This window comes from Oncorhynchus tshawytscha, linkage group LG23, assembly GCF_018296145.1.
Source record: "Oncorhynchus tshawytscha isolate Ot180627B linkage group LG23, Otsh_v2.0, whole genome shotgun sequence".
Lineage (NCBI taxonomy): Eukaryota > Metazoa > Chordata > Actinopteri > Salmoniformes > Salmonidae > Oncorhynchus > Oncorhynchus tshawytscha.
The window spans coordinates 10,339,559-10,365,166 of record NC_056451.1 but is presented as its reverse complement, the minus strand read 5'-3'; the positions used below and the strand labels follow the sequence as shown (position 1 = coordinate 10,365,166).

The following is a 25,608-nucleotide window of genomic DNA, read 5'->3' as shown; positions in this document are numbered from 1 at the left end:
ACCACAGACACGAATGCATTAAACAGTGTAATATTGCACCAAATGTTCAAATATATCTGGATGTTCAAATGAACGACATTCTCTTTGTTCATTTAATTAACTTTAATGAAATTGTGCAGTGTTATAAACAATAATATCCAGCAGTCAGTTTTCATACAAATTAGTTACTTATAGGAAAGTTAATCCGAGATAAAGGTTAGTGTTATGAACGTCTGCCATGTTTGTAACATTGCCATTTAGTGTTCAACGGTGTTTTTGGAAACCAATACGGTTCGCACTGCCCTTATTACTCCATCTTGAACATGAATAAATGGAATGGTTCCCTCACTGTATACTTCTTTCAAAAGCCCTAAGTCTCATTCAACTTACAGTTATTTACCTCCAAGAAATGAGGGAGTTTATGTTAAAACAAAGACACACATATACAAAGTTATATAAATAGCTTATTGCCCCTGAGGGGATAAATTCAATTTAATTCAAGTTAAATTGAATTGGTGCCATGTTACCACCAACAGTTCCAAGACGAGGGAATACGAATCCAAAATAACTGTGATCGAACATTTGGTCCCAACATCACCTAGTACTCTCTTTGTTCTATCCATTTCTATCCCCATGTCAAAGTATTGGTGAAGAGATAAGGCACTGATATTGAAATTGACCCACCTTTGACCCAAATGTATCATGTCTTTATCAATACAGTCAAGTAGATTTGTAAGCATTCAAAACAAGTCAACAACTGTGTTTATGTTAGACCTTAACACAGGTTTTTTTGCAGCTCTTCTCCGACTCAAATCGGTTTTGGTTTCCCTGACAGCCTCCGAACCAGAACTGGGCACAGGCATTAGCCGTAGTGTCATAGTACCACTTCACAAAGTAATTCCTGCAAGGCCCGGGGTCCAGAGTCTGTCCACATCTCTCATCTGGGGAAAAAGGAAGAACAATGGGGGACATTGCTTTTACTTGTACTGTATAGCATTCTATGAAATGACAAGAATAGGAAATATCAGCAAAGGCTACACAGTAGTTTGAGCTCTGGAAAAGTGCTATATCCTATCAATCAAATCACCCGGTATTAAAGCATCCTGGGGCAGAGGTGGAGAGGTTGGGGGGAGCCCGGGTAGCTTTACGGTAAGGGGCCTCTGGGTTGGGGCCTGGGAGCCCGTCATGACCACACTGTGGGAGGGGTTCTTCATCTCTGACGGAAGAAGGAACTCTGGTAGGCGCTTGAAGGGTTCCCTGTCAAAGGATGGTACCCTGTAGGTCTCTGAGTTATCTTGGTCCCCGGACTGGGGGCCCTGTGGGGTAAAGACTCTGTCTGACTCTCCTGGTGGACCTGGCTGTTTAACAGAGGGTAAAAAAATGGATATATGTATTTTGTACATCTGCTATAGTATGTGATTGCAATCAAAATCTTGACACACAGATCCATGTATGAACGCATTTTCAAATGAACATGTGCATGCACACACACACACACACACACACACACACACACACACACACACACACACACACACACACACACACACACACACACACACACACACACACACACACACACACACACACACACACACACACACACACACACACACACACACACACACACACACACACACACACACACACACACACACACACACACACACACTCAATTCATGGCTGATTTAGCGGAAATTCAACTTTTCTTATGTGGGGCCTTAGCAAACATTTGGTTATGGTGAGTTCTCCTAATTTTCTTCACAATATTATATTTTACAATGACATGATATATTGTACTGCAAAGCTTAGTGAGCTCCGTAAAGCTCGGTAAATGTGCAGCCCTATTCTGATCATGACAGAACCATTATGTAAAGTGGAAGTGTCGTCATTCTCACCACCATATGTGTTTTTTTAAAGTCTCCATTGAAAGTGGGCGTGTCAGTATCAGTCCTCTCTGGGGTTTCCCTGACAATCCCGGCTTGTCCAGGGGTTCCGGGGGAGTATCTGGAGCTAGGGATGGAGCTGAATTGGGCCCCGCCATCACTCTCACAGATCCGACTCAGCAGCTTGCTCTCAAGGGCTGGACGAGCCAAGACAAGACAGTACCCCGATATTATTTGGACTAGGCAATAAGACACAGCTATGTAAAACGTACAGATATTTAGGACTGAATTTTCTTTGGATAATTTTAACAGCACAGGTGTTTCTCTGGCTTTAGAAGTATTTAGGCCCACATTAACTATTCAAATATAACTGTGGCTTTACAAGATGATCCTTACAGGGAACATAAACTTCAGTAAGAATGGACATCATAGTGGAAGGTACTTCCTGCTTACTAGGAAGTGTCCTGAAGTCATCAATCAGGTAGACATGTTCCCTGTCTGGGTCAGAGGCCATGAGGTGGAGCTCTTTCTTAAACTCCTCGTACAGCGGATCACTCTGGTTCACCACCCCGATGACAAACGTCTCAATGTTACTGCCATTGGCCTCTTTCACTGCCTCCTCCAGCCTCACAGAGTCCCTCTCGTCCGCCTGTCCATCTGTGATCACTATGGCCACTTTCCTCACCCCGGGCCTGGCCGCCCGGAACACCTGGTTGGCCTGATGGATGGCGCTGCCCGTGAAAGTGCCTTCGCCCAGGTAGGTCATAGTGCGGACCGCCTTCTTCACCTGGTGGTGATAAATATTTATAACATCTCTGATGTAGCCTGGTCCCAGATCTGTTTGTGAGGTCTTATGTGACAATAAGTCTTATGTGACCATAAGAGTTGGCAAGACAGCACAAACAGATCTGGAACCAGGCTACTGTACTAGAGAGTAAGATTTTTCATTTTGGGCGCTTGAGAGAAAATCAACTTGCATTGAACTGTTATGTCATATGAATTGAATGTTATCATTACAGAGGATTCAATAAAGTTTTGAGAAATATAAAACTGAGATAGTCTCGACCTGGTCCCGGCTGGCTTGCTGGTGCAGACTAACCACCACCATGTCGATGTGGCTGTAGAGGACCACCCCGACGCGAGTGGTCTCCCGGCTCACGGAGGCACGGTCGACCAGAGCGTTCACAAAGTCCTTAACCACGTTGAAGTTGTCAGGGCCCACACTCTCTGAGCTGTCAATCACAAAGACCAACTCCAGTGGGCTCTCACGGCACTTCACCCCACAACCTGGGGAAAGAGATCGATTCATTGAAAGTCTCTGCAAGCAGCCATTACAGGTATGGTATTGTACCTGGTGTGTGAATTACCACAGTACCACACTAACCACATATAGATCTGACCAGTTTGATGACCTCCTCCCTCTGTAACAGATGGTAAAACACTTTAGTGTCTAGTCATTGTAATACTACAGTACGGCGGTACAGTGTACAAAACAGACTATACTTACTGTTAGGCCAGGTTCCCCTTTTTCTCCCAGTCTGCCCTGTAATTCAGGAGGTCACTCAATAACAAATATATACATCTGATAATGTCCATGCTTTTTCCAGATTTATAGTAAGACTAGTACCAAAGGTCCAGCAGTTCCTGTCTCTCCAGTCTCTCCCCTGTCCCCCTTTCTGCCTCGTTCACCCACAAACCCCCTTTCTCCCTGTAGGAACAGCAAAACTTGATCATTTTTCTATAACTTTGAAAGTTCAAGACCATTTGTGAGACTGGATTTGGTTCTGGCTGCCGAGATTAGAGATTGGATAACATCTCTATATTTATTAAGCTACATGTTATGTTGTTTGTGTGGAGGTTCTTACCTTATCCCCTTGAATACCTTGTCCTGGGGGCCCCCTGGGGCCTGGGATCCCCTGGAATCCTGACTCCCCCTATCAGGGAAAATCAATTCAGCATTTTGACCTGTGGAAACACAGCACTAGTATATGCCTGGCTGTACCATGACCTAACATGGCTTACTAAACGGTCCTTTAGTTGTACCTTTGGTCCTTGAATGCCCTCTCCAGGCAGTCCCTGGGGACCCGGTGCTCCAATCTGACCAGCTGACCCCTGCAGAGAGAATCATGTCATCGTGATGCTCCGCCAGTCATATGGTTCATATTAATCTTGTTCAATCATTGATATCCTGTGTACTCAAATCACGATGGCTAATTTCTCCTCCTACACATTGGTAAAAATGATTATTATTGGTCTGAATAAGATTTATGACCTTGGGGCCCATTAGCCCAACTCCTGGTGCTCCAGCTAGTCCTGTGGGGCCTGGAGTTCCCCGGTCTCCCTGAACAGAAAGATCCTCAGGTTAAATACTCACATAGAGATCACAAAACAAACACATTAAGTTGCCCCTATAATTGGGTTAAGGTTATTTTGTGAACTAAATAGAGTTCATTACACTGGAAAACTCACCTTAGGACCAGGTAAACCTTTTCCTTCTGGTCCAATCTCACCTGTCAATCCTGGTACTCCAGGGGCTCCCTAATAAGCATGACAGAACATCCATTCATACAGTATACATACTGAATAGTCAGCATAGATTAATGAGTATGATCATAATACTAGAGAAAATGAGGATACTTACTGGAGTTCCAGGAAAGCCTTCCCCTTCAAGCCCAGGTGGACCAATGGGCCCTGGTAGCCCTCTCTCACCCTAAAAAGTGAAAGTGGTTTCACACCAATGGTCTTATGTGGTTCATTGGACATTTGAGAAACACTTGCACCTCCCAAATCAAACTGAAAGACGCTGAATCAAATGACCTTCGGTCCAGTGATTCCTATTCCTGGTTCACCAACATGTCCGGGTGGGCCTACTGCACCAGGGTCCCCCTGGAAACAAAACAACCCAACATAAAATAGAACACTGACGTCACCCTTAAGATATGGTAACACTTTAATATCCTAATAAAGTAGTAACCAACAGTGTTGTCAATGTTCCTTCTCACCAGAACTTACCTTGATACCGGGTAACCCCCGCCCAGGTGGTCCGTTTGTACCTGCTCGTCCAGCACTTCCGGGTTCACCCTGAAACAGGAAACATTTTATAACAGCAGAACCAACCTTGCTTTGGGTCAGTAGTGTTGAGCATGACTGTTGTGCATGTGCTTACCTTGGCCCCCATTGGCCCCACAGGCCCTACTGCCCCAAGCTGGCCCCTGGAGCCCCGCTCCCCTCGGTCCCCCTGAGAGAATAGTCACAGCTTGATTTCAGACAATCTTTTCCATACATCCTTTAAAATAGTGAAAATGCTTTAAGATAACTGATTTGTACCTTTTCTCCAGGGACACCTTTTCCGGGTGCCCCATCACGTCCCCTGGGCCCATGTAACCCAATGTCACCCTGATACCAAGTGAAATAAATACACAATACTGTAAACAATGAACACTGTCAGTTGACAGACTGGCATTAATGTACTGTCCTAGTGATAATGACATTGCATCACAGCACACTGTGCCCACCTTCTGTCCTATGTCTCCATCCTCTCCAGAGAGGCCCGGAATACCAGGTAACCCCTCCGATCCTGGGTCTCCCTAGAGGAACATTTGCAAATCTCTATTAACACAGTTTTACTTCATCTGGTTTAAATACTGTCTTACTAAATCATCAGACTTACTTTAGGTCCTGGCTCCCCAACACCGCTCTCCCCTGGGATTCCAGGCTCACCTGAGAAGCCTTGGCTTCCCTGTAGAACAAACAGTACATGTGACATCATATCTACTAATGAATATACTGTATGTTTGCGTCTTGCATTCAGATCTAAGACGTCCGTTTTTGCCTGACATTAGACTCCCTTTGATCATGTGACATTCAACCTTACCTTTTGGCCCATAAGTCCCACACCTGGATTCCCTCTGGGGCCTGGAGGGCCAACTGGCCCTTGGTTCCCCTGAAAATAAGGGGACATTAGAAGAAAAGGAATATGAGTATAAGTATGTGTGAGTATACAGTATGTTTGAGAATAGACAAATTGACATTATACAGAAGGATCTGACTGCAGTTGAATCAGAATGTACCTTTTCTCCTTGAATTCCTGCCCCTGGCATTCCCACCGGTCCTTGTGATCCAAGCTGTCCAGGATTTCCCTGAGAGAAACATAAGACCTCCCATCAAATGTCATTTCACTGAAGGAATATGGGATCATTCTCAATGGATCGTTGATCATTTATCATCATACGGACCAACATAAGACCTCAACATAGTAATGTCCAATAGTCTTAAACTTGCTTTACCTTATCACCTTTGACCCCAACACCAGTGAGACCACGCTCACCTCTGGGGCCCTCGTGGCCTCGATCCCCCTGAAAAAAATAGATACTTGAGTCCACATTGATTAAAAAAAAGACATATTAATGGCCCGTTGTACTTATACCAGACCTCATTCTGACTTTAGGATGTGTACAGTTATACCTAACAGTATAATACTTGGACACTCAAATATTTGCCCACCTTTGAGCCAGGGAGCCCCTCCCCAACAGCTCCCTGGTTACCCTGTGCTCCAGCAAGTCCTGGGGGTCCCTGAAATAAACAAACACTTTCTTAATTTTTGACCCTCAAACAGTTTCAAAATGTACTGTCCAGTAAATGGCAACATTTAGTTTCGTTTTTAGATTACCATTGTCAAATCTGATCATATGAATCAGAGGTTGAAGGATAGGGTCATGTATAACGTTCCCATAGCGATCACTGTTTAGGTATCCAAAGCTGGCATCTACAGTAATACTTACTGGCTGTCCTGGCTCTCCAATGCCAATGGGACCAAGGGTTCCTGGTCTTCCCTGAATTCCTTTGGCCCCCTGAGAACAATGACACATTTCAACATTTATGTTATTTACATAAACTGTAAATGTATAGCATAATCTCTGTAATGGTTATTATTAGGTTACCTTTGGACCTGGGAACCCAATGCCAATGTCACCTGCTGGTCCAGATGCACCGGTGGTTCCTTGGTCCCCCTGTGTTAGAGGTGTACGATCACTGTGTGAATGCGTCAAAACTCCTACTACTTGAAACCCACACCACCAACAAGTTAGTCATAAAACACTTCTATTCCAAGTTCATACTGTAAGAGAAAACCCTTCCCCGGTGCTTCTCCACAGAGGAACTCTATCCATTCCAACAGAAGTCTACGAGGAAAATGGCAATAAAATACAAACAAAGGATCTTCACGGGATTCAATAACGCATCTCAGAATGGCATTTACGAAGAATACAGCAGTCACTTGTTTCTGCTATACATTATGTTCTTGATTATGTCAGATTTTTTATATTTTTTATTGCTAAATAGCTAAGTGGCTCTAAATCACTCTTGATTCCAAGGCCTTCCTTGTTTGAGAGGTCTGGTCAATGTGTGACAGAAAGTGAAGGATCGGTATATAAATAGAAACGGACAGCAAGGTCAACTCGGCTCTCATGGCTTCTCTGGCCAAGTAACACACTTTGACAATAGAGATGCTGTGTGAAAATGTGTTTCCATGTACGAAAGTGTCATACAGTAGCACCCATGAATGTAATTGGCTGATTTCCTAGCCCCCTTGAATGTCATTGGCTGAGAATCAGCGTGCCTACTTTAGGTCCTGTTTGGCCCTCCGGACCCTGGTCCCCGGGTGGTCCATTAACACCCTGTGGAAGAAACCAAAAAAATCCACAAATGGCCTTAATGAATAAAAGAACAATGAAGTTGATTTATATAATGCACTGGTTCCATTGTAGTATCCTAATAGGTCCACGTGAAATGATGTCTACAACAGCCTTTTTTCTCACTGTACAGTAATGTAGCTACTGTTTGTATAGAATTGATAGCCCAGAAAATCTAACTCATCCCTGATATCTGCCAAATGTTACATTTTACAATGTACCAGTTTGTAGTCAATTCTTACAATTGAACTAATGCAATACAAATGCACAGAACTATACAGAACAGAGCAGGAGTTTCGTTCCATTGTCAGGGCCTGGTGTCAAAACAACACTATCACTGATACCATGCCAGACGAGGGGCTGATAGTGAGGAGGAACAGTGCCACTGTACTGGCAACCCTGTCCTAGCAGCTAATCCTACGACACAAAGTCTGCTCCTGGAAAAGAATAATATCCTGCAAGCCTGGATTCACTGCTTTAGATACTCACATTAGCATTGGGATTAGGCATAATCCAAAATTCACATTCCATAAGTGCATGGGTGGGAAAACGACAAAACTCAACTTCCACTATCCATGTTTGAGAATGAAAGGGAATAAGGGATGTCTCTGAGTGACTTGGATGTTGTCTGTTCTCAATGCCTGTACTCATTTTCACCCTGTCATCAAACATCTCAGTGAAAGAAGTACTCAGCCCTTGCTCTAAAGTGCATCATTCATTGAGAATCAATTAACCTATTTCAGATGAACATACTGTATCATATGCATTCATGATTAAGACAAGGTCCTAAAAAGATGTGTTAATGTGTTGAAGGAGTTGTGTTCTAATAAAAACAACGATGTTACATTGTACCTGGTCTCCTCTAGGTCCCCGTGGGCCAGGAGGTCCTCCAGGGCCCTGTAAGATGACAAGATGACATCATGCTTCCGTTGGCACACATATTGTAGAATAGATCACAATGTTGATTGAACCAAAATGGCACATTAATCATTGTACTTACTTCATCTCCTTTTCCCCCAGGGGTGCCACAGTCTCCTATCTCCCCCTGAAATACAGCACGGGTTCAACCAATCATTGGCAAAACACTTTTAAGCAAGACAGTTGTATTCTGAAATGTCTTGAAAGCAGATGTCCCACCTTGTCACCTTTATAACCAGGACTGCCCTGTGAAGTAAGAACAACAGTGTTCAACACCCAGTACTGAAGGTATCTCAGTCAACTATGGAAATGTGGCGGTTAGATGGATGTTAATAATGACAGAATAAAGAAATACATAGTATACCTCAAGACCGTCACTTCCTGGTCGGCCACCGACTCCAGGTTCTCCCTTGTAGAATTGAGACAGTGTTATAAATGTGAGATCAGGATTGTATGTAGATCACTGAGGTCGTTAAAATAGTGAAAATCATTATGTTTTTACTACTTACCCGTGATCCTTTTGGACCAGATGGTCCTTCATATCCTGGATCTCCTTTTGTACCCTTGACGATACACAATAAGTTAGTATATGGAGTCATTGTTGAATGATAGTATTCTGTATTTCTTACAAGGTTTTTGTTTTGTTTTTTGTGTGGTGCGTCAGTCATACTGGGTTACTGCATAATCCTTACTGTAGACCTAGATGTTCTGTTGAAAAAACGTCTAGTGTACTCACTGGGTTTCCAGGAGAGCCTCTCTCCCCTCTTTCACACAAACACACTTCAGCCCGTGGACACTGATACAATGAAAAGAATACAAAAAGCAGTCTTATCACACCACCTGCTACTTCCAGTGGCATTGTAGTGTTTATTGTTTTGAAGTACTTACCGCCTCAAGCGCTATTGCACCCTGGATGGGAGGAAAATACAAGACGATTGTGTGAGATTTTTACCTAGAAACAATTCCAACAGTACCACTATTGACTGAACATTGTATTGTACCTGAGCAAGCCTTACTGTACATAAACAATGGTACAGATGGTCAAGACATTGTTCTAAGGAAGAATAAAACAACAGGGGGTACAGAGCTAGATCACTTCCTGTCAGTTTTGCTTAATAAAGCTGTTCTCTTTTAAACCTCCGCTAATGACTATGAATTAGAAAAACTATGATGATTTTTGGAAAATGTATAATTTATGCTACTATTTGCCCATAGACAGGTCTTGATCTCATTTAAACTATAGACAAATCTCTGTGTTTATGGAAAATGCATATTAGGGGAAGAATTCCCCACACAGGAACAATTCTGCCATTGAGGTTTGAGCCCCCGCTTAGGACACAGACATGATAACAAGACACGTTTATTTGAGGAGCGCAGTACTGTTGGACAGTGATGTTGTGTGTCAACTAACTTAGTTACCCTCACTTTGTACCCTCACAAACCTCTGGAAAAAGCTGTGAAGTTCTCATACTCATATAGAAAAGGCAGTGTGGAAGGTACTATTATACCCTTTTCACACTACAAACTAATGATCCCAAACCATACCGTGCTGGCCTGGTTAAGCATACCAATCATCTTCAACTTGAGTGTAGGGTGACTTTGATAACAGAACACTCACCAACTCTTTCAGTAACTTCTCCTCTAGCTGGGGGTCAGTGAGACTGTGGACGAATTGCTTGGCCGGTGTGCTGGCGATAGCCCGGAGTTTGGCACTGTTCTGGCTCTGGCGGGCCAGGTCCGACAACCCTATAGCAATGAGCTTCACGCCACTACCCTTAGCATCCGCCGCTGCTCCGATCACATCAGGGTTCCTCGGATGATCGGCACCGTCGGTCATGAGCACCGCCACCCTGACGCTGTCCTCCTTGGTCTCCTGGGTGAAGAGCTGTGTGGCGTTGGTGATGGCGTAGGTGGAGTAGGTGCCATGGCCAATGTAGGCCATGGAGCTGACTCTGCTGTGGAACACATCCAGGTCCTGCCAGGCAGTGAAGCTGTGCTCTACAGACACAGAGCTGCTGTACTGGAGAGCAGCCATCCGCAGCTTTAGGGTCCATCCAGACAACTGGAGCATGGTGAGACGAGTGCTGAATTGCAGAACAAAGGACTTCTGCTTCTCAAACAGGAAGGTCTTGGCGCCCTCCGAACTGTCCAGAATGAAGGCCACCTCCATGGAGCATGTTGTCATGTCTGGGAGAGGGATGCATACATGTGTTTCACATGGAGATCGATTGGATAAACTTCAGGCAAATGTCAAAAGCAAATGAACATTTATACTGAACAAAAATATAAATGCAACAATGTCTAATATTTTTGCTGAGTTACAGTCCATAAGGAAATCAGTCAATAAAAATGAATAAATTAGGCTCTAATCTATGAATTTCACACAGTGGTGTAAAGTACTTACGTAAAAATACTTTAAAGTACTACTTCGTTTTTTGGGGTATCTGTACTCTACTATTTATATTTTTGACTACTTTTACTTTTACTTCACTACATTCCTAAAGAAAATAATGTACTTTTTACTCAATACATTTTCCCTGACACCCAAAAGTACTTGTTACATTTTGAATGCTTAGCAGGACAGGAAAATTGTCCAATTCACGCACTTATCAAGACAACACATGGTCATTCCTTCTGCCTCTGATCTGGCAGACTCACTAAACACATCTTTTGTCAAATTTTTCTAAATGTTGAAGTGTGCCCCTGGCCATCCATCCATTTTTTAAACAAGAAAATGGTGCCGCATGCTTTGCTAAATAGAAGGAATTTGAAATGATTTATATTTTTACTTTTTATACTTAAGTATATTTTAGCAATTACATTTACTTTTGATACTTAAGTATATTTAGAACCAAATACTTTTAGACTTACTCAAGTAGTATTTTACTGGGTGACTTTTACTTTTACTTGAGTAACTTTCTATTAAGGTATCTATACTCTTACAAGTATGACAATTGGGTACTTTTCACCACTGATTTCACATGACTGGGCAGGGGCGCAGCCATGGGTGGGCCTGGGAGGGCATAGGCCCACCCACTTGGGAGCCAGGCCCAGTCAATCAGAATGGGTTTTTCCATACAAAACGCGTTATTACAGCACAAGGTGCACCTGTGCAATGATCATGCTGTTTAATCAGCTTCTTGATATGCCACACCTGTCAGGTGGAGGGATTATCTTGGCCATTTTTAAATTCTCACTAACAGTGACATTCATTTGTTTCATTATAGAATGAATGTTTTGGCGGTTGTGGTTCTTCGCGTTCAATGATACCGAATTCCTAGCTGCAGACTAGTAATTAATATCAAAGACTTGTTCTTATTCTGTCGGTATCGATAGTCTAAGAGTTTAACCACGTGGTATGGTTAAAAGATTCAGCAATGGTCTACCACCTTTGTCCTCCTAATGGAGAAAAACATGGTCTGTAACCTTTAGCCATCTCGTAACTGAGGAAAGCTCGGTCTGCTGATTTGAAAACTCGAGTGGGGGTTTTATTCAGAATGGCAGAAAAGGGCTGTCCCAGGACGCATGACCCTAACTGGGCTCAGGGGCGGTCCTCTGATTTATTTAACTCCAATCCCCTTTTTGAGTTTTCCTTCATTAAACAGTCCAAAATCACATTGTAAAATTGTGTAAACAATTTCATACTCACTCATTCATCTTATACAATAATTAGATGTAAACCTCATATCTGAGGCTATAAAATAAACATTGTTATGGTAATGTGGCCACACCCATCTCCCATGAGCTTCCCCAAGTTGTGACAAACAGACCAGTTCGTAGCTGGATTCTTCACCGATCTTTTATACTTTCTCCGGAACATGACATTTGTGGATTTCCTTTGTTCTCCATGAAAATCTACTCTCTCTATACTGTGTGGCCATGTGGCAGGGTCTTCTCAGGAATTTACAACCTCTGACCACAGCAGCCTAGTTGAAGGAGGCAAGGGGGAGGCAGGGAGAGGGGGATGGGGTTGCTGTACCCAAAGAGGCCAATGTCATGACACAACATTGTGAACAGAGTGCCCCATGGGTGGTGATGGGGTTATGGTATGGGCAGGCCTAAGCTATGGACAATGAACACAAATTATTTTATTGCTGGCAATTTGAATGCACAGAGATACCGTGATGAGATCCTGAGGCCCATTGTCATGCCATTCATCTGCCGCCATCACATCATATTTCAGCTTCATAATGCACGGCCCTATGTTGCAAGGATCTGTACACAATTCATGGAAGCTGAAAATGTCACAGTTCTTCCATGGCCTGCATACTCACCAGACATGTCACCCATTGAGAATGTTTGGGATGCTCTGGATGGATGTGTACGACAGCGTGTTCCAGTTCCTACCAATAACCAACAACTTCGCACAGCCATTGAAGAGGAGTAGGACAACATTCCACAGGCCACAATCAACAGCCTGATCAGCTCTATGCGGAGGAAATGTTTTTTCAATTGACTGATTTCCTTATCTTTGAAATTGTTGCATGTTGCCTTTATATTTTTGTTCAGTATGCAGGGCATTCGGAAAGTATTCAGACCCCTTGACTTTTTCCGCATTTTTTTTAACATTATAGCCTTATTCTAAAATGGATTTTAAAAATATATATTTTCATCAATCTACACACAATACTCCATAATGACAAAGCAAAAACAGAAATACCTTATTTACATAAGTATTCAGGCCCTTTGCTATGAGACTCGAAAGTGAGCTCAGGTGCATCCTGTTGCCATTCCACAACTTGATTGGAGTCCACCTGTGGTACATTAAATTGATTGGACATGATTTGGATAGGCACACACCTGTCTATTTAAGGTCCCACAGTTGACGGTGCATGTCAGAGCAAAAACCAAGCCATGAGGTCGAAGTAATTGTCCATAGCGCTCCGAGACAGGATTGTGTCGAGGCACATATCTGGGGAAGGGTACCAAAACATTTCTGCAGCATTGAAGGTCCCGAAGAACACAGTGGCTTCCATGACTCTTAAATGGAAGAAGTTTGGAACCACCAAGACACTTCCTACAGTTGGTGCCCGGTCAAACTGCGCAATCGGGGGAGAAGGGCCTTGGTCAGCGAGGTGACCAAGAACCCGATGGTCACTCTGACAGAGCTACAGAGTTCCTCTGTGAGGATGGGAGAACCTTCCAGAAAGACAACCATCTCTGCAGCACTCCACCAATCAGGTATTTATGGTAGAGTGGCCAGAAGGAAGCTACTCCTCAGTAAAAGGCACATGACAGCCCACCTGGAGTTTGCCAAAAGGCACCTAAAGACTCTCAGACCATGAGAAACAAGATTATCTGGTCTAATGAAACCAAGATTGAACTATTTGGCCTGAATGCCAAGCGTCACATCTGGAGGAAACCTGGCACCATCACTACAGTGAAGCATGGTGATTTCAGCATCATGCTGTGGGGATGTTTTTCAGCGGCAGGGACTGGGAGACTACTCAGGATCGAGGGAAAGATGAACAGAGCAAAGTACAAAGAGATCCTTGATGAAAACCTGCTCCAGAGCGCTCAGGACCTCAGACTGGGGTGAAGCTTCACCTTCCAACAGGACAACGACCCTAAGCAGACAGCCAAGATAACGCAGGAGTGGTTTTGGGACAAGTCTCTGAATGTCCTTGAGTGGCCCAGCCAGAGCCCGGACTTGAACCTGATTGAACATCTCTGGAGAGACCTGAAAATAGCTGTGCAGCAATGCTCCACATCCAACCTGACAGAGCTTGAGAGGATCTGCAGAGAAGAATGGGAGAAACTCCCCAAATACAGTTGTGCCAAGCTTGTAGCCTCAGACCCAAGAAGACTTAAGGCTGTAATCGTTGCCAAAGGTGCTTCAACAAAGTACTGAGTAAAGTGTCTGATTATGTAAATGTATTTTTCAGTTTTTTAATTTTTTTTATACATTTGCAAAGAAATCTAAAAACCTATTTTTGCTTTGTCATCATGGGGTATTATGTGTAGATGTATTAGAAGAAACATTTTTAAAAACAATTTTAGAATAAAGCTGTAACAAACAACATTTGGAAAATGTCAACGGGTCTGAATATTTTCCGAATGCACTGTACTACTTAGAGTAAATCACTGTTACAATGATTTAGACATTTAGACATTGATAAATTAAAATCTTCCTGTTGGCTGAGAACGTTGTTTGACTTCTCCAGCAGATTGTGCACCCTTTTTTAGAAAAGACAGAAACACCTTAAAGAGCAACTGAATGTAATAAGCTATTTTTCCTCTTGAAAACGGCCTATGTGCCATCGATATGAGTCAGAAACATTTATTCTAGTGTAAATAGGATCATTTTTGTCATTAAGTCAGTCCAAAACTAAGATTTGCGAAATAATTTAGGAAAAAGAGGGTATGACACGGAACGATGGTTAACTGTTATTCTCAGTCGCATTTCCTAATGAGGAGAATTGAAACCGAGGCTAAATCAGTCAATTCAGCCCCCCTTTATCATGCACGGGGTATTTCAGATGTAATGTAGCCATATAGATAAAAATAATAACGGATAAGCCACAGTGACTGACCATCATCACTAACATGTGGACGTCATTTACCATTTTCTCCATCTCTGAGGACACTGTACTTTCCTTTTCTTCTTCTCTGGCCTATAGCCTCGTGAAGAAGTGCCAACAGCAGAAGGAACAGAGCCACTCCTTTCCCCATCTTGTCCTTTCTCAACATTCACACCCTAAACATAAAGAAAAAAACTTGTCTTATTCAAGTGTGACATCATTCTATATGGCAGGTGTGGATGCGATCTCCTCCTCAATCACGATCATTCTTGATTCTCACCCTTATTGTTGGAGCACAGAATCAATGTACAGTACATGAGCCATCTGCAGAGTCACTGTATCAACTATGGGCTGAAGCTGGCAACATAAATGTACTTTATGAATTCCTGTAATGTTGTCAACTATTTATACAGATCAACTAAAACAACATGCCACATCATTTATGTTTTTTTTCTTGCCTAGAAAACAAAGTCATCAGTGTAAAATAATCATTTTTTCATCTTTTACATTCCACAAGAGAAAATAATTGCCAAACTAGTTAGAAAGTTGTAATTTGATTTGAAAATGTGGATTTTATCATCTTACCTTAGTTCTTATTTAAATACAGCCGCCGGTTTTGGTATAATCATCTGGAGTGGTTTAGGAAACAGCATCTCGTCCTGATCACCAGCTCGGACTAGTCCACTACGTGAAGTGCGATGTCGCTTCGGGAAGGACAGCGCTCGGTTCGTCTGCAAGAATGTGTAGATTATTGTGCGCTACACGTCACTATGTATTATCTTCATGTATCTTTATGACATTTCACAGTTTTAGACACGGAATAAATTGTAGTCACCCATAGGACGTGTATGTGACCAATACAATTTGATTTAGTATTGCGCGTAATACTGTAGCTCTGGGCAGCGTACACAAGACGGAACTCCTTATAACGTATTAAGCTTAATTAAGAACTATAGAGGTGTAAAAAGCTGAGGATAAAAATTTAAAACACGTTGTGGTTTCTTTTAACATTTCACTTTCCCCACAGTCTACGTTGAATCCCGTTATTTGCAATTTAGAACTGTTTGTAAACCTTTCTGCATGGTGATTGTTTGGATGTTGTAGATTCAAATCCCAACTGATACATGTTATGAAGATTTTCCTCTTCTCCACTTGCACGCCTACTAACTTGAAAAACAGACATGTTTTTTTTCAGTATATAAAACCAGAACACAGGCTCCCCCGCATGTTCAAGAATCATTTAACGCCCACGTGGAATGAGACTTAATTAGATTTACAGGCCAACCTGTCAGTACTATGGTAAACTAGGGCTAACTTGTTATGTCCCAGCTTGTGTTCTGCAGGTTTGATAAAACAAATATATAATTTAGTGAAAAATAAGGGGCTGAATTTGTTTATCTTTCTCCAACTTTTCCGTTTACCCCTTGCGCTTCCCTGCGGACCCCCGGGAACCCAGTTTGAAAACCCTTGATCACCTAACAGATGTAAAAGCCTATTAAACATGCATATCTACTATTACACTATAATATAAATGTAGTAGTATCCCAATATCATACATTTTTGGTTGTAGCGCCACCTTTAGGAATTGACAGTGCCGTGTTCCCCAAAATTCGAACGGGGTTGTGCGTAACCGGACCTCTCGAATAGTAATCTGCTTTTTCCGGGGAAATATTTTGGTGTAACATGAAAACAAGCACGGCTTAGGTTTGTGTTCGCCACAAGTTACCACATCCACAAAATCATAAAGCCCGCCTATTTCTACAATTTATCTTCTTAAAATGTGAGTTAAACCTAACCCTAACCTTAAATTAAGACCAATAAGCAAATATTTACATGACATTTTACGATATAGGCCATTTTGACTTTGTAGTTGTGGTAACTAGTGGACTCCCAGTTTTGATCATGTTGACATGTCTGTAGAAATGTGTAAGTTTCTTTCAATATGTTTTAAATCTTTATTATTAGAAACACAATTTACTAATGTTTATTTGGGGTTCATCTGTTTTCTTAATACGGGTAGTTCGGGAAGCTAATCTTGCGATGTCAACAAAATTGTAGCTAGCTAACCAGATAACGTTAGCTAACTACTGTTGCTAGCTAAGTTAGCAGACTTTCAATTTTTTGCTAACAAATATGCCACAAAGTATCCTATATCCACATTTTTGTTTAATTAACTATCTACCGAGATACAATGTTGCATTAACATCTTGCAATTTAGGCCTATCGTTCTTTTACGCCTTGGGATTGCTAACTAAATGTTAGCTGTGCCACTTGTCACATGTCACTAGCTAACGTTAGCAGTTCGCGATCTAATATGTTGCTCCCGTGCTGCACACAATCGTAGCTGACTACATTGTGACAACATTTGTAAAATATCTTAAGTATGAAAAGAAAGTATGCTCAACAAAGTATATAGAAAGTATGCTCAACATATTCGTTTATATAAAGTCGGCTAAACACATTAGTTTGCTCACTACTAGACTACTTGCTAGATGTCAGTTGGTAACTTTCAGCTGTACTGTAAATGCTGTTTCCCCCCAGTATACCAAGTTGTAAACAGCAAGAGAATTCTCCCGGACAGAAGCTCTTCCATATGAACAATGAGTGGCTCAAAGCCAGACATTTTGTGGTCTCCCCACCACGCGGACCGCTATGTCATCTGTGACTCAGAGCTTGGACTGTACCGCATCGGACCTGTGGGGTGCAGCGAGACCAAAGCCGGAGCTCTCCCCCTCTCTGTGGAGACCGCTGCTACCCTATTAGCGATCAACTCAGACACCCCATACATGAAATGTGTGGCCTGGTACCCAAAGCACGAGCCTGAATGTCTGCTAGCAGTTGGACAGGCTAACGGCAGGGTAGTCCTCACTAGCCTAGGCCAGAGCCACAACTCCAAGTGCAAGGAGCTGATGGGGAAGGAGTTTGTGCCCAAGCATGCACGTCAATGCAACACCCTAGCCTGGAACCCTGTGGACAGCAACTGGCTAGCCGCCGGGCTGGACAAGCACAGAGCAGACTTCTCAGTGCTCATATGGGACATTAGCAGTAAGTTCTCCCCAGAGGCTAGTGTAGCCGCTGAAAAGATCCGTCTCTCGTCAGGAGACACAGACTCTGGCCTAGTGGTGACCAAGCCCCTGTATGAGCTAGGCCAGAACGATGCTTGCCTGTCCCTCTGCTGGCTGCCCCGCGACCAGAAGCTGCTCCTGGCTGGCATGCACCGCAACCTGGCCATCTTTGACCTGCGCAACACCAGCCAGAAGACCTTCGTCAACACCAAGGCCATACAGGGTGTGACAGTGGACCCCCACTTCCCCGACCGCGTGGCCTCCTTCTTCGAGGGCCAGGTGGCCATCTGGGACCTGCGCAAATTTGAGAAGCCAGTGCTCACGCTCACCGAGCAGCCCAAGCCGCTCACCAAGGTAACTTACTGGTATGCTTTTTTTGGTCTGTTGTGAAATTCTGTTGTCCCCTGCCATCCAGTGTACAATCGACTTGCACATATCAGAAGTATACTTTTTGTGTGATAGCGTAATGCTTAATTGTGCTGTAGCCTACATGTTTTGGATGTAAGGATGTACAACTCACTTTCCTTTCATTCCCAGGTGGCCTGGTGCCCCACGCGTATGGGCCTGTTGGCCACGCTAACGCGTGACAGCAACATCATCCGCCTTTACGACATGCAGCATACGCCCACGCCCATCGGCGACGAGACAGAGCCCACGATCATCGAGCGCAGCGTGCAGCCCAGCAACAGCCTCATTGGCAGCTTCGCCTGGCACCCCACTTCCCAGAACCGCATGGTGGTGGTTTCGGCTGCCAACCGCGTCATGACTGACTTCACAGTGTTCGAACGTATCTCTTTAGCCTGGAGCTCCACCACTTCGCTCATGTGGGCCTGCGGCAGGCACCTGTACGAGTGTGCCGAGGGGGTGGGAGGGGAGGGTACAGTAGAGAAGGACATAGCCACTAAGATGAGGCAGAGGGCACAGTCCAGGTACGGTCATGATACGGTCCAGGTGTGGAAGAACCATTTGCTGGCCGGAGGGGACGACCCCCAGCTCAAGTCCTTGTGGTACACTCTGTTCTATATCCTTTATTACACTCAACCTCAACTGGACCTCAAAGCCAGCTCCACTGTCTTTTTTCATTGTTCCCCTCTAATCAGGGACTGATTTATACCTGGGACACCAGGTGGGTACGATTAATTATCAGGTAGAACAAAAAACAAGCAGTCTCCGGACCTCGTAGGGTGAGAGTTGAATACCCCTGGTTTATTACATTACTGGTGCTAACTATTTTCTTAGCATTTCTAGCTTTGTGTGATTTATGTGCTGTTTGTTCTGTTTATTTTAGATAAGGTAGTCCCTGTGTGAGAGACATGCCTGGCGTTCTGCTTGCACTGTGGTAATTTATTGAATTATCATTTGTCTTTGTGTTCTTACACCTGACCTACAGGATAGACTAAGTTGCTATATTGTATGTCACTGTTTGCACTGTGGTTCTTATGATGTCTCAGCGTTCCGTTTCCTATGCAAGTATCACTCATGAAGCAGTACACTGAAGACGTGGAGCAGAAACAGCAGGGGAGCAAACAGGCCCTGGTCTATTCAGGCATCAAGAACATAGTCAAGTCCAGCTCAGGTAAGCAACTTAAAGATATAGATCATCTTTAGGCCTATATCTAGGCTGAACCCTTGAAAGTATTATGTAACACTGTAAGTTATGTAACTATTTTTCAGTGTTTCTCCTAGGTTTGTCTTTGCGTTGGAGCGAAAAAAGCCCCTGAAGTAACATTTGTATCTGTTGCTCTACTCCACCAGGCACTACAGAGAACCGGCGGTGCTGGAGCGGCTCAGACCGCCAGACGGACGTCCCCAGGTTCCACAGCGAGGAGCGCAGCCTTGCCCTTCGTCTGTGCGGCTGGATCAACCGAGGCCCCGACATCAACGTGGAGCCCTTCCTGCGCTCCCTGGAGGGGGAGGGCGAGTGGGAGCGTGCGGCCGCCGTGGCCCTCTTCAACCTGGACATCCGCAGGGCCATCCAGATCCTCAACAAGGGAGCCTCCGCTGAGCGAGGTACTGGCATGGAATCATCTGGGACAGGACTATGTAATGCATTTTTGAAGATTCTTTGTAAGGGCTCAAGAACATGTTTGCAATATACACTGTATGTACTGTACACAGCATAACGTGTGCTACTAATTACTGCCTGGTCACAGACTGACAGGGAGACTAATTAGGTATTGAGTGTTAACATTACATGCATTACTCTCCTGTGCCCTTGTTGCCGGAGGTGTCACTTCCATCACGTCACAGCAAAAGTACCATAACATGCTGCTGTTATTTCACCACTGTAAACAAAAGCAGTATACAGTCAGAAAGTATACCCACCAATATTAGGTTAGGATTTGGCTGTAGTGTACAGTGGAAGCTCATAAACCAGGCTAATAAACCAAGCTATCCAAGCAAAATAAACCAAACCTCCCCACCCTTCCTTCCTCGCAGGCGACCTGAACCTAAACGTGGTTGCCATGGCGTTGTCAGGCTACACGGACGAGAAGAGTTCCCTGTGGAGGGAGATGTGCAGCTCTCTGAGGCTGCAGCTCAAGAACCCCTACCTGTGTGTCATGTTTGCCTTCCTCACCAGTGAGCCTGGCACCTACGACGGAGTACTGGTACGCAGGGAAGGGGGTAAACCATTGATATAAACTGGGTTGCCAGATTCTTATGCGCATTATCCAATCCTTTATATCATTCATTATGATGTTAGACTGAAGTACAAAGGGCTATAGTACCTGAATTGTCAAAAGGGGCTAGGGACCGCGAGGGGGCCTCAGTGAGTTTTCAGGGAAACTACAAATGAATCTTAAATATCATCAGCAGTATGAAGAGGGCAGTGTTTTACATAGTAGTTTGAAGATTCCAACATAAAAAAAGTACAGCTTAGTCATACACACCTTGTTGTGTTTCCCTCCTTAGTATGAGAGTAGTGTGGCCGTAACGGACCGAGTGGCCTTCGCATGCATGTTCCTTAACGACTCACAGGTAAGACCTCCAGCAAACGCACGACAGCATATACTAAATAGATTATAATAGTTGTTTTTTTCACTGATTACCCCGTTTCTATCTATTGAAAGGAATGCGTTTCCTTTTCTCTGTGTGTTGTTATGCAGCTGCCTCGCTACATGGAGAAGTTGACCAGTGAGATGAAGGAGGTGGGGAACCTGGAGGGGATCCTGCTGACGGGGCTGACCAAAGACGGAGTGGACCTGATGGAGAGCTACGTGGACCGGACCGGAGACGTCCAGACCGCTAGCTTCTGCATGCTCAAGGTATGGTCCGAGCAGGGGCTGAATAGTCTTGCGCTGCCCGACATCACACTGTAGAACGGTTGAAGTCAATGGAATGAGCTGACTGACCTTGTGGTTCATACTATGATCACCTGTCCCATGTTGGCTAGAATTAGACAGTTTTCCTCAAGATCGATTGTTGGATCTTTCCCCAAGGATTTTCCCACATTCAGGCTTCTAGATTTTTTGAAATGTTAAGATTTGCTGGGGTTCAAATGCTTAATGATGCTCTGTCATTTGGTAAGGGGAGCTTCATTACCAAGTGTTCTTCCCTCCCAGGGCTCCCCAGGGGAGGTGGTGAAGGACCCACGTGTCCAGTGCTGGATCGAGAACTACCGTAACCTGCTGGACGCATGGAGGTTCTGGCACAAACGGGCTGAGTTTGACATCCACAGGAGCAAGCTGGACCCCAGCTCCAAACCACTGGCACAGGCAAGTAAAGGGAAAGGGAACACTGCACTAAGAGAGGGACAGTTGTTCATAGTTATTCACGTCTCTGTCTTTTGTTCTATCTCTTCATAAATCGTCACATGGAGGATGTGACTGAATGACCAACTTGCTTGCAGGTTTTTACATACATTTAAAACACAATAATGAATATGATTATCCTGCTTAATAAGTGATGCTAGTTGTTTATTTGTTATTGGTCAGCCAGATAATGATACACTGTATTGGACCCTTACATTCATCTCTAGCTTCATAATCTTAACAATGATCTCGATGATATAACCTATTCATGTTGGCTTCTGCTTGCTCTAATTGAACCTGCCAGACATTATCACACTTGACCTTTGTGTTGTTGCCTGCTGCAGGTGTTTGTGAGCTGTAACTTCTGTGGGAAGTCCATATCGTACAGCTGTTCGGCCATGCCCCACCAGGGCCGCGGCTTCAGCCAGTATGGGGTCAGCGGATCGCCCACCAAGTCAAAGGTCACCAGCTGCCCCGGCTGCAGGAAGCCCCTCCCCCGCTGTGCCCTCTGCCTCATGAACATGGGCACGCCTGTGTCCAACTGCCCAGGTACTGGACATGGTATGCTCCACAGATAGGCTCTGGGTGGAAGTTGCCTGTAGCCACAGATCTAGGATCTGTTTACCTTCCCCTAACCATAACCATTATGGGGAGAGAATGAAAAACTGGTCATGGATCAGTGTTGAAAGTCAACTTTACCCTACTGTCACAGTTCTGCAGCCAGTCTAACTTCCTCATTACACACTCTATTATGCAAATAGGAATGCAAGTGCATACACACACTTTAGGGTAATTGAGCGAGAGAAATGCATACATACAGTATATTAGCTAGTGATATAAATCACACAGAAAATAAATAAAGCAGATCATGAATGTGATGATTGTAGATACTGATCTGTACTTTAGTTGGCTTATAAAACATCAACTAAATTATTAATAGTAATTTAGTTAACCTGTATAGCGCTTTTCATTACGGAAAATAATCTCAAAGCACATAAAAAGCAAAACAAACATTAACATTTTATTGTTTAGATTAGAAGTGTGTAGTCATACAGCTGTTGTTTTTTTCCAGGCACGGGGAAGTCAGATGAGAAGGTGGATCTGACCAGGGAAAACAAATTGGCCCAGTTCAACAACTGGTTCACCTGGTGCCACAACTGCCGACATGGCGGCCACGCAGGTCACATACTCAGCTGGTTTAGGTAAGAACATTACCGGAACATTCAGATAACATTTTCTGTATCGGAGTAGTTTTGTCAACTGAATGCATCATAGGTCTTGTAAAATGTCCTGTCAGTGTGGTGCCAGGACAACAACCTCTCCTCAATGTGAGCATGACAAAGGAGCTGATCGTGGACTACAGGAAAAGGGGGGCTGAACAGGCCCAAATTAACATCGACAGGGCTGTAGTGGAGCGGGTTGAGAGGTTCAAGTTCCTTGGTGTTCACATCACCAACAAACTATCATGGTCCAAACACACCAAGACAGTCATGAAGAGGGCACGACAACACCTTTCCCCCCTCAGGAGACTGAAAAGATTTGGCATGGGTCCCCAGATCCTCATGATCTTACAGCTGCACCATCGAGAGCATCCTGACCGGTTGCATCACCGCCTGGTATGGCAACTGCTCGGCATCTGACCGTAAGCTCTACAGAGGGTAGTGTGTACAGCCCAGTACATCACTGGTGCCAAGCTTCCAGAACCCATATAATAGGCGTGTCAGAGGGAGGCCCCAAAAATTGTCAAAGACTCCAGTCACCCAAGTCATAGACTGTTCTCTCTGCTACCGCACTGCAAGCGGTACAGGAGCGCCAAATCTAGTCCCCAAAGGCTCGTTAACAGTGTCTACATCCAAGCCATAAACCTGCTGAACGATTAATCAAATAGCCACCTGGACTATTTACATTAACCCCCCCCTTTGTTTTTACACTGCTGCTACTCGCTATTTATTATCTATGCATAGTCACTTTACCCCTATCTACATGTACAAATTACCTCGACTAACCGGTACCCTCGCACATTGACTCTGTACCGGTACCCCCTGTATATAGCATCGTTATTTTATTGTTACTTTTTTATTTTATATTTGTTTTACTTTAGTTTATTTAGTAAATATTTTCTGAACTCTATTTATTGAACTGCATTGTTGTTTAAGGGCTTGTAACTAAGAATTTCACGGTAAGGTCTACACCGGCGTATGTGATTTGGTAGCTTTGTGAAAAGTTTCACACTTTCGGTGGTTTGTGCATTTTTTAATGGTTGTTAATTGATTAACCTTTGGTTGTCCTCTCTGTTCCCCATAGGGACCATACAGAGTGTCCAGTGTCGGCCTGCACCTGTAAGTGCATGCAGCTGGACACCACAGGAAACCTGGTGCCTTCAGACAGCCACTAGAGGGGCCTCTGGTAGGGTCCACAGCCTAACACCTCCCTGTGCACTCTCACTACACTACGGCACCCACCAGTCGACACACCCCAGACTAAGCCAGGTTGCTGGGTACTGTTCTGGACAGGCCGCTTGAATAGTGTTAACACTGGGTGATCGCTTGAGTTGAATAAAAACGTAACATCTTTTCATAATCATATGGTAAGAGAGGCTAGATGTGTTACTGATGAATCAATGAATGTCTTGAAGGATTGTGGCTTGATGCTTACTAATGACATTAAGGAGATCCTTAAAGGGATATATTATAAAGGTTGTGTTATAAACGGCCTCCTCTAACCAAACCTGAATCAGGATGATCCTTTAATTCCTAGCATTAGCATATAGCCTTCATTTCCCCTATCCCTTTAATCAGCCAGCAGGTAAAGGATATGATTGTGTGCCAATATATTGTAGCTATGTTTTAAGACATTTTTTCAAGCTTTCTTTCTAGGTCACAGTCAGACTGAGATATCTCGAAAAACATTGACAAAGTGATGAAAGAAGGAAGTTAGTTACCCCAGGCAACAGAAAGAGAACAAATTGACAATGCTCTCTCTCTTCTGGTTACCCTGGTCTGTGCCACTCTTCATCTCACATTGTATGTTAGGGCTTACAGTGCAGGGGCAGGGAGGGGGGAAGTTGTCTGTGTATTCACCTCCCCTCTCCCGGCCTGTGTCTTGTGAAAAGAGGCAGAGAAAAAACAGCAGCTGCTCGGCACTCCGACAAGACCCTCCAGATTGTTCTCTTCATAAAGAACTTCAGCTGCCGGAACACCACTGAACACCATTGACTCAAAGAGGGCGAGAGCTGGAGAGCGAGAAGGCTCTCAGTTCTCTCTCCCCGGGCCAAAATCGCGCACAAAATATGCATACTACACATCAATCCGGGATGGGTGTCCAGACGTACTCCACAGGGACGGCGATGTGTAAGCTGCATTGTAAATGTGTTTTTCTTTCTCTGCCACCCCCCCATTGGACTCTACTGCTTCGACTCGGGGAACCATTGTAAGTGAGAGGGGCCTGCACCCGAGCTGGTTAAATCACTTAGTCATGGAGTAGGGAGGGGGCATGTGAGCTACTGTATTCTGTTTTTCACCACAGTGTCTCAGCGTCGGATGTTTTATGGTGTACCCTTTTGTGAACCATAATGGAGTGGATTTGGCAAATGCGGTAGGAGTGTACCGTTCTGAATAAAAAGTTACTTGAACTCAAGTCTCCTAAAAGCATTTTTGCATTTGCCTTTTGAAAACAGAATCATAGTAACTAATTGCTTCAATCTTTGGTGGAAATGTATGCTCTATCATGCATGATGCAACTGTTACCGTTTTTCCCCCTCATATTTACAATTGTATAGAGGAAATAAAATGCACAAT

The 25,608-nt window shown here is 44.0% G+C and overlaps 2 protein-coding genes across 6 annotated transcripts; one reads left to right on the top strand and one right to left on the bottom strand.

Annotated features, from left to right (window-relative positions):
- Positions 1-95: 95 nt before the first annotated feature.
- On the bottom strand, positions 96-16,097 carry LOC112222562 (collagen alpha-1(XXVIII) chain-like). The gene is made up of 36 exons (XM_042304572.1): positions 15,580-16,097; positions 15,037-15,170; positions 10,092-10,660; positions 9,362-9,382; positions 9,210-9,269; positions 8,983-9,036; positions 8,838-8,882; positions 8,693-8,719; positions 8,556-8,600; positions 8,408-8,452; positions 7,487-7,540; positions 6,806-6,874; positions 6,647-6,715; positions 6,369-6,437; positions 6,152-6,220; positions 5,936-6,004; positions 5,740-5,808; positions 5,536-5,604; positions 5,381-5,452; positions 5,193-5,261; positions 5,032-5,103; positions 4,878-4,946; positions 4,683-4,751; positions 4,507-4,575; positions 4,335-4,403; positions 4,138-4,206; positions 3,909-3,977; positions 3,731-3,799; positions 3,493-3,573; positions 3,373-3,408; positions 3,250-3,286; positions 2,932-3,152; positions 2,319-2,652; positions 1,878-2,062; positions 1,067-1,337; positions 96-920 (listed from the first exon to the last, which is right to left on the bottom strand). Exons 2-36 carry the CDS (start codon positions 15,161-15,163, stop codon positions 748-750), a joined length of 3,564 nt encoding a protein of 1,187 aa, XP_042160506.1. The 5' UTR covers positions 15,164-15,170; positions 15,580-16,097; the 3' UTR covers positions 96-747.
- Positions 16,098-16,633: 536 nt separating this feature from the next.
- On the top strand, positions 16,634-25,447 carry LOC112223016 (GATOR complex protein MIOS). Of its 5 annotated transcripts, none has more exons than XM_024385932.2 (12): positions 16,634-16,698; positions 17,536-18,413; positions 18,597-19,080; positions 19,537-19,635; positions 19,815-20,069; positions 20,499-20,668; positions 20,973-21,038; positions 21,167-21,325; positions 21,623-21,775; positions 22,156-22,372; positions 22,884-23,013; positions 24,116-25,447. In XM_024385932.2, the coding sequence occupies exons 2-12, from the start codon at positions 17,595-17,597 to the stop codon at positions 24,204-24,206; spliced, it is 2,643 nt and encodes an 880-aa protein (XP_024241700.1). In that variant the 5' UTR covers positions 16,634-16,698; positions 17,536-17,594; the 3' UTR covers positions 24,207-25,447. The 5 variants fall into 5 exon arrangements, with proteins under 5 accessions (XP_024241700.1, XP_024241699.1, XP_024241698.1 ...); XM_024385931.2 differs by having other exon boundaries at positions 16,646-16,774; XM_024385930.1 differs by having other exon boundaries at positions 16,656-16,920.
- The last annotated feature ends 161 nt before the right edge of the window (positions 25,448-25,608 follow it).

Coding starts and splice junctions, on each gene's coding strand:
- LOC112223016 (XM_024385932.2), top strand. CDS start 17,595: ATGAGTGGCTCAAAGCCAGACATTTTGTGGTCTCCCCACCACGCGGAC. Junction 20,669..20,972: donor GCACCTACGACGGAGTACTG/GTACGCAGGGAA, acceptor TTCCCTCCTTAG/TATGAGAGTAGTGTGGCCGT. Junction 21,776..22,155: donor GCTCCAAACCACTGGCACAG/GCAAGTAAAGGG, acceptor TGCCTGCTGCAG/GTGTTTGTGAGCTGTAACTT.
- LOC112222562 (XM_042304572.1), bottom strand. CDS start 15,163: ATGTTGAGAAAGGACAAGATGGGGAAAGGAGTGGCTCTGTTCCTTCTG. Junction 10,661..15,036: donor CCTCAGAGATGGAGAAAATG/GTAAATGACGTC, acceptor TCCCTCTCCCAG/ACATGACAACATGCTCCATG. Junction 9,383..10,091: donor AGAAGTTACTGAAAGAGTTG/GTGAGTGTTCTG, acceptor CCTCCCATCCAG/GGTGCAATAGCGCTTGAGGC.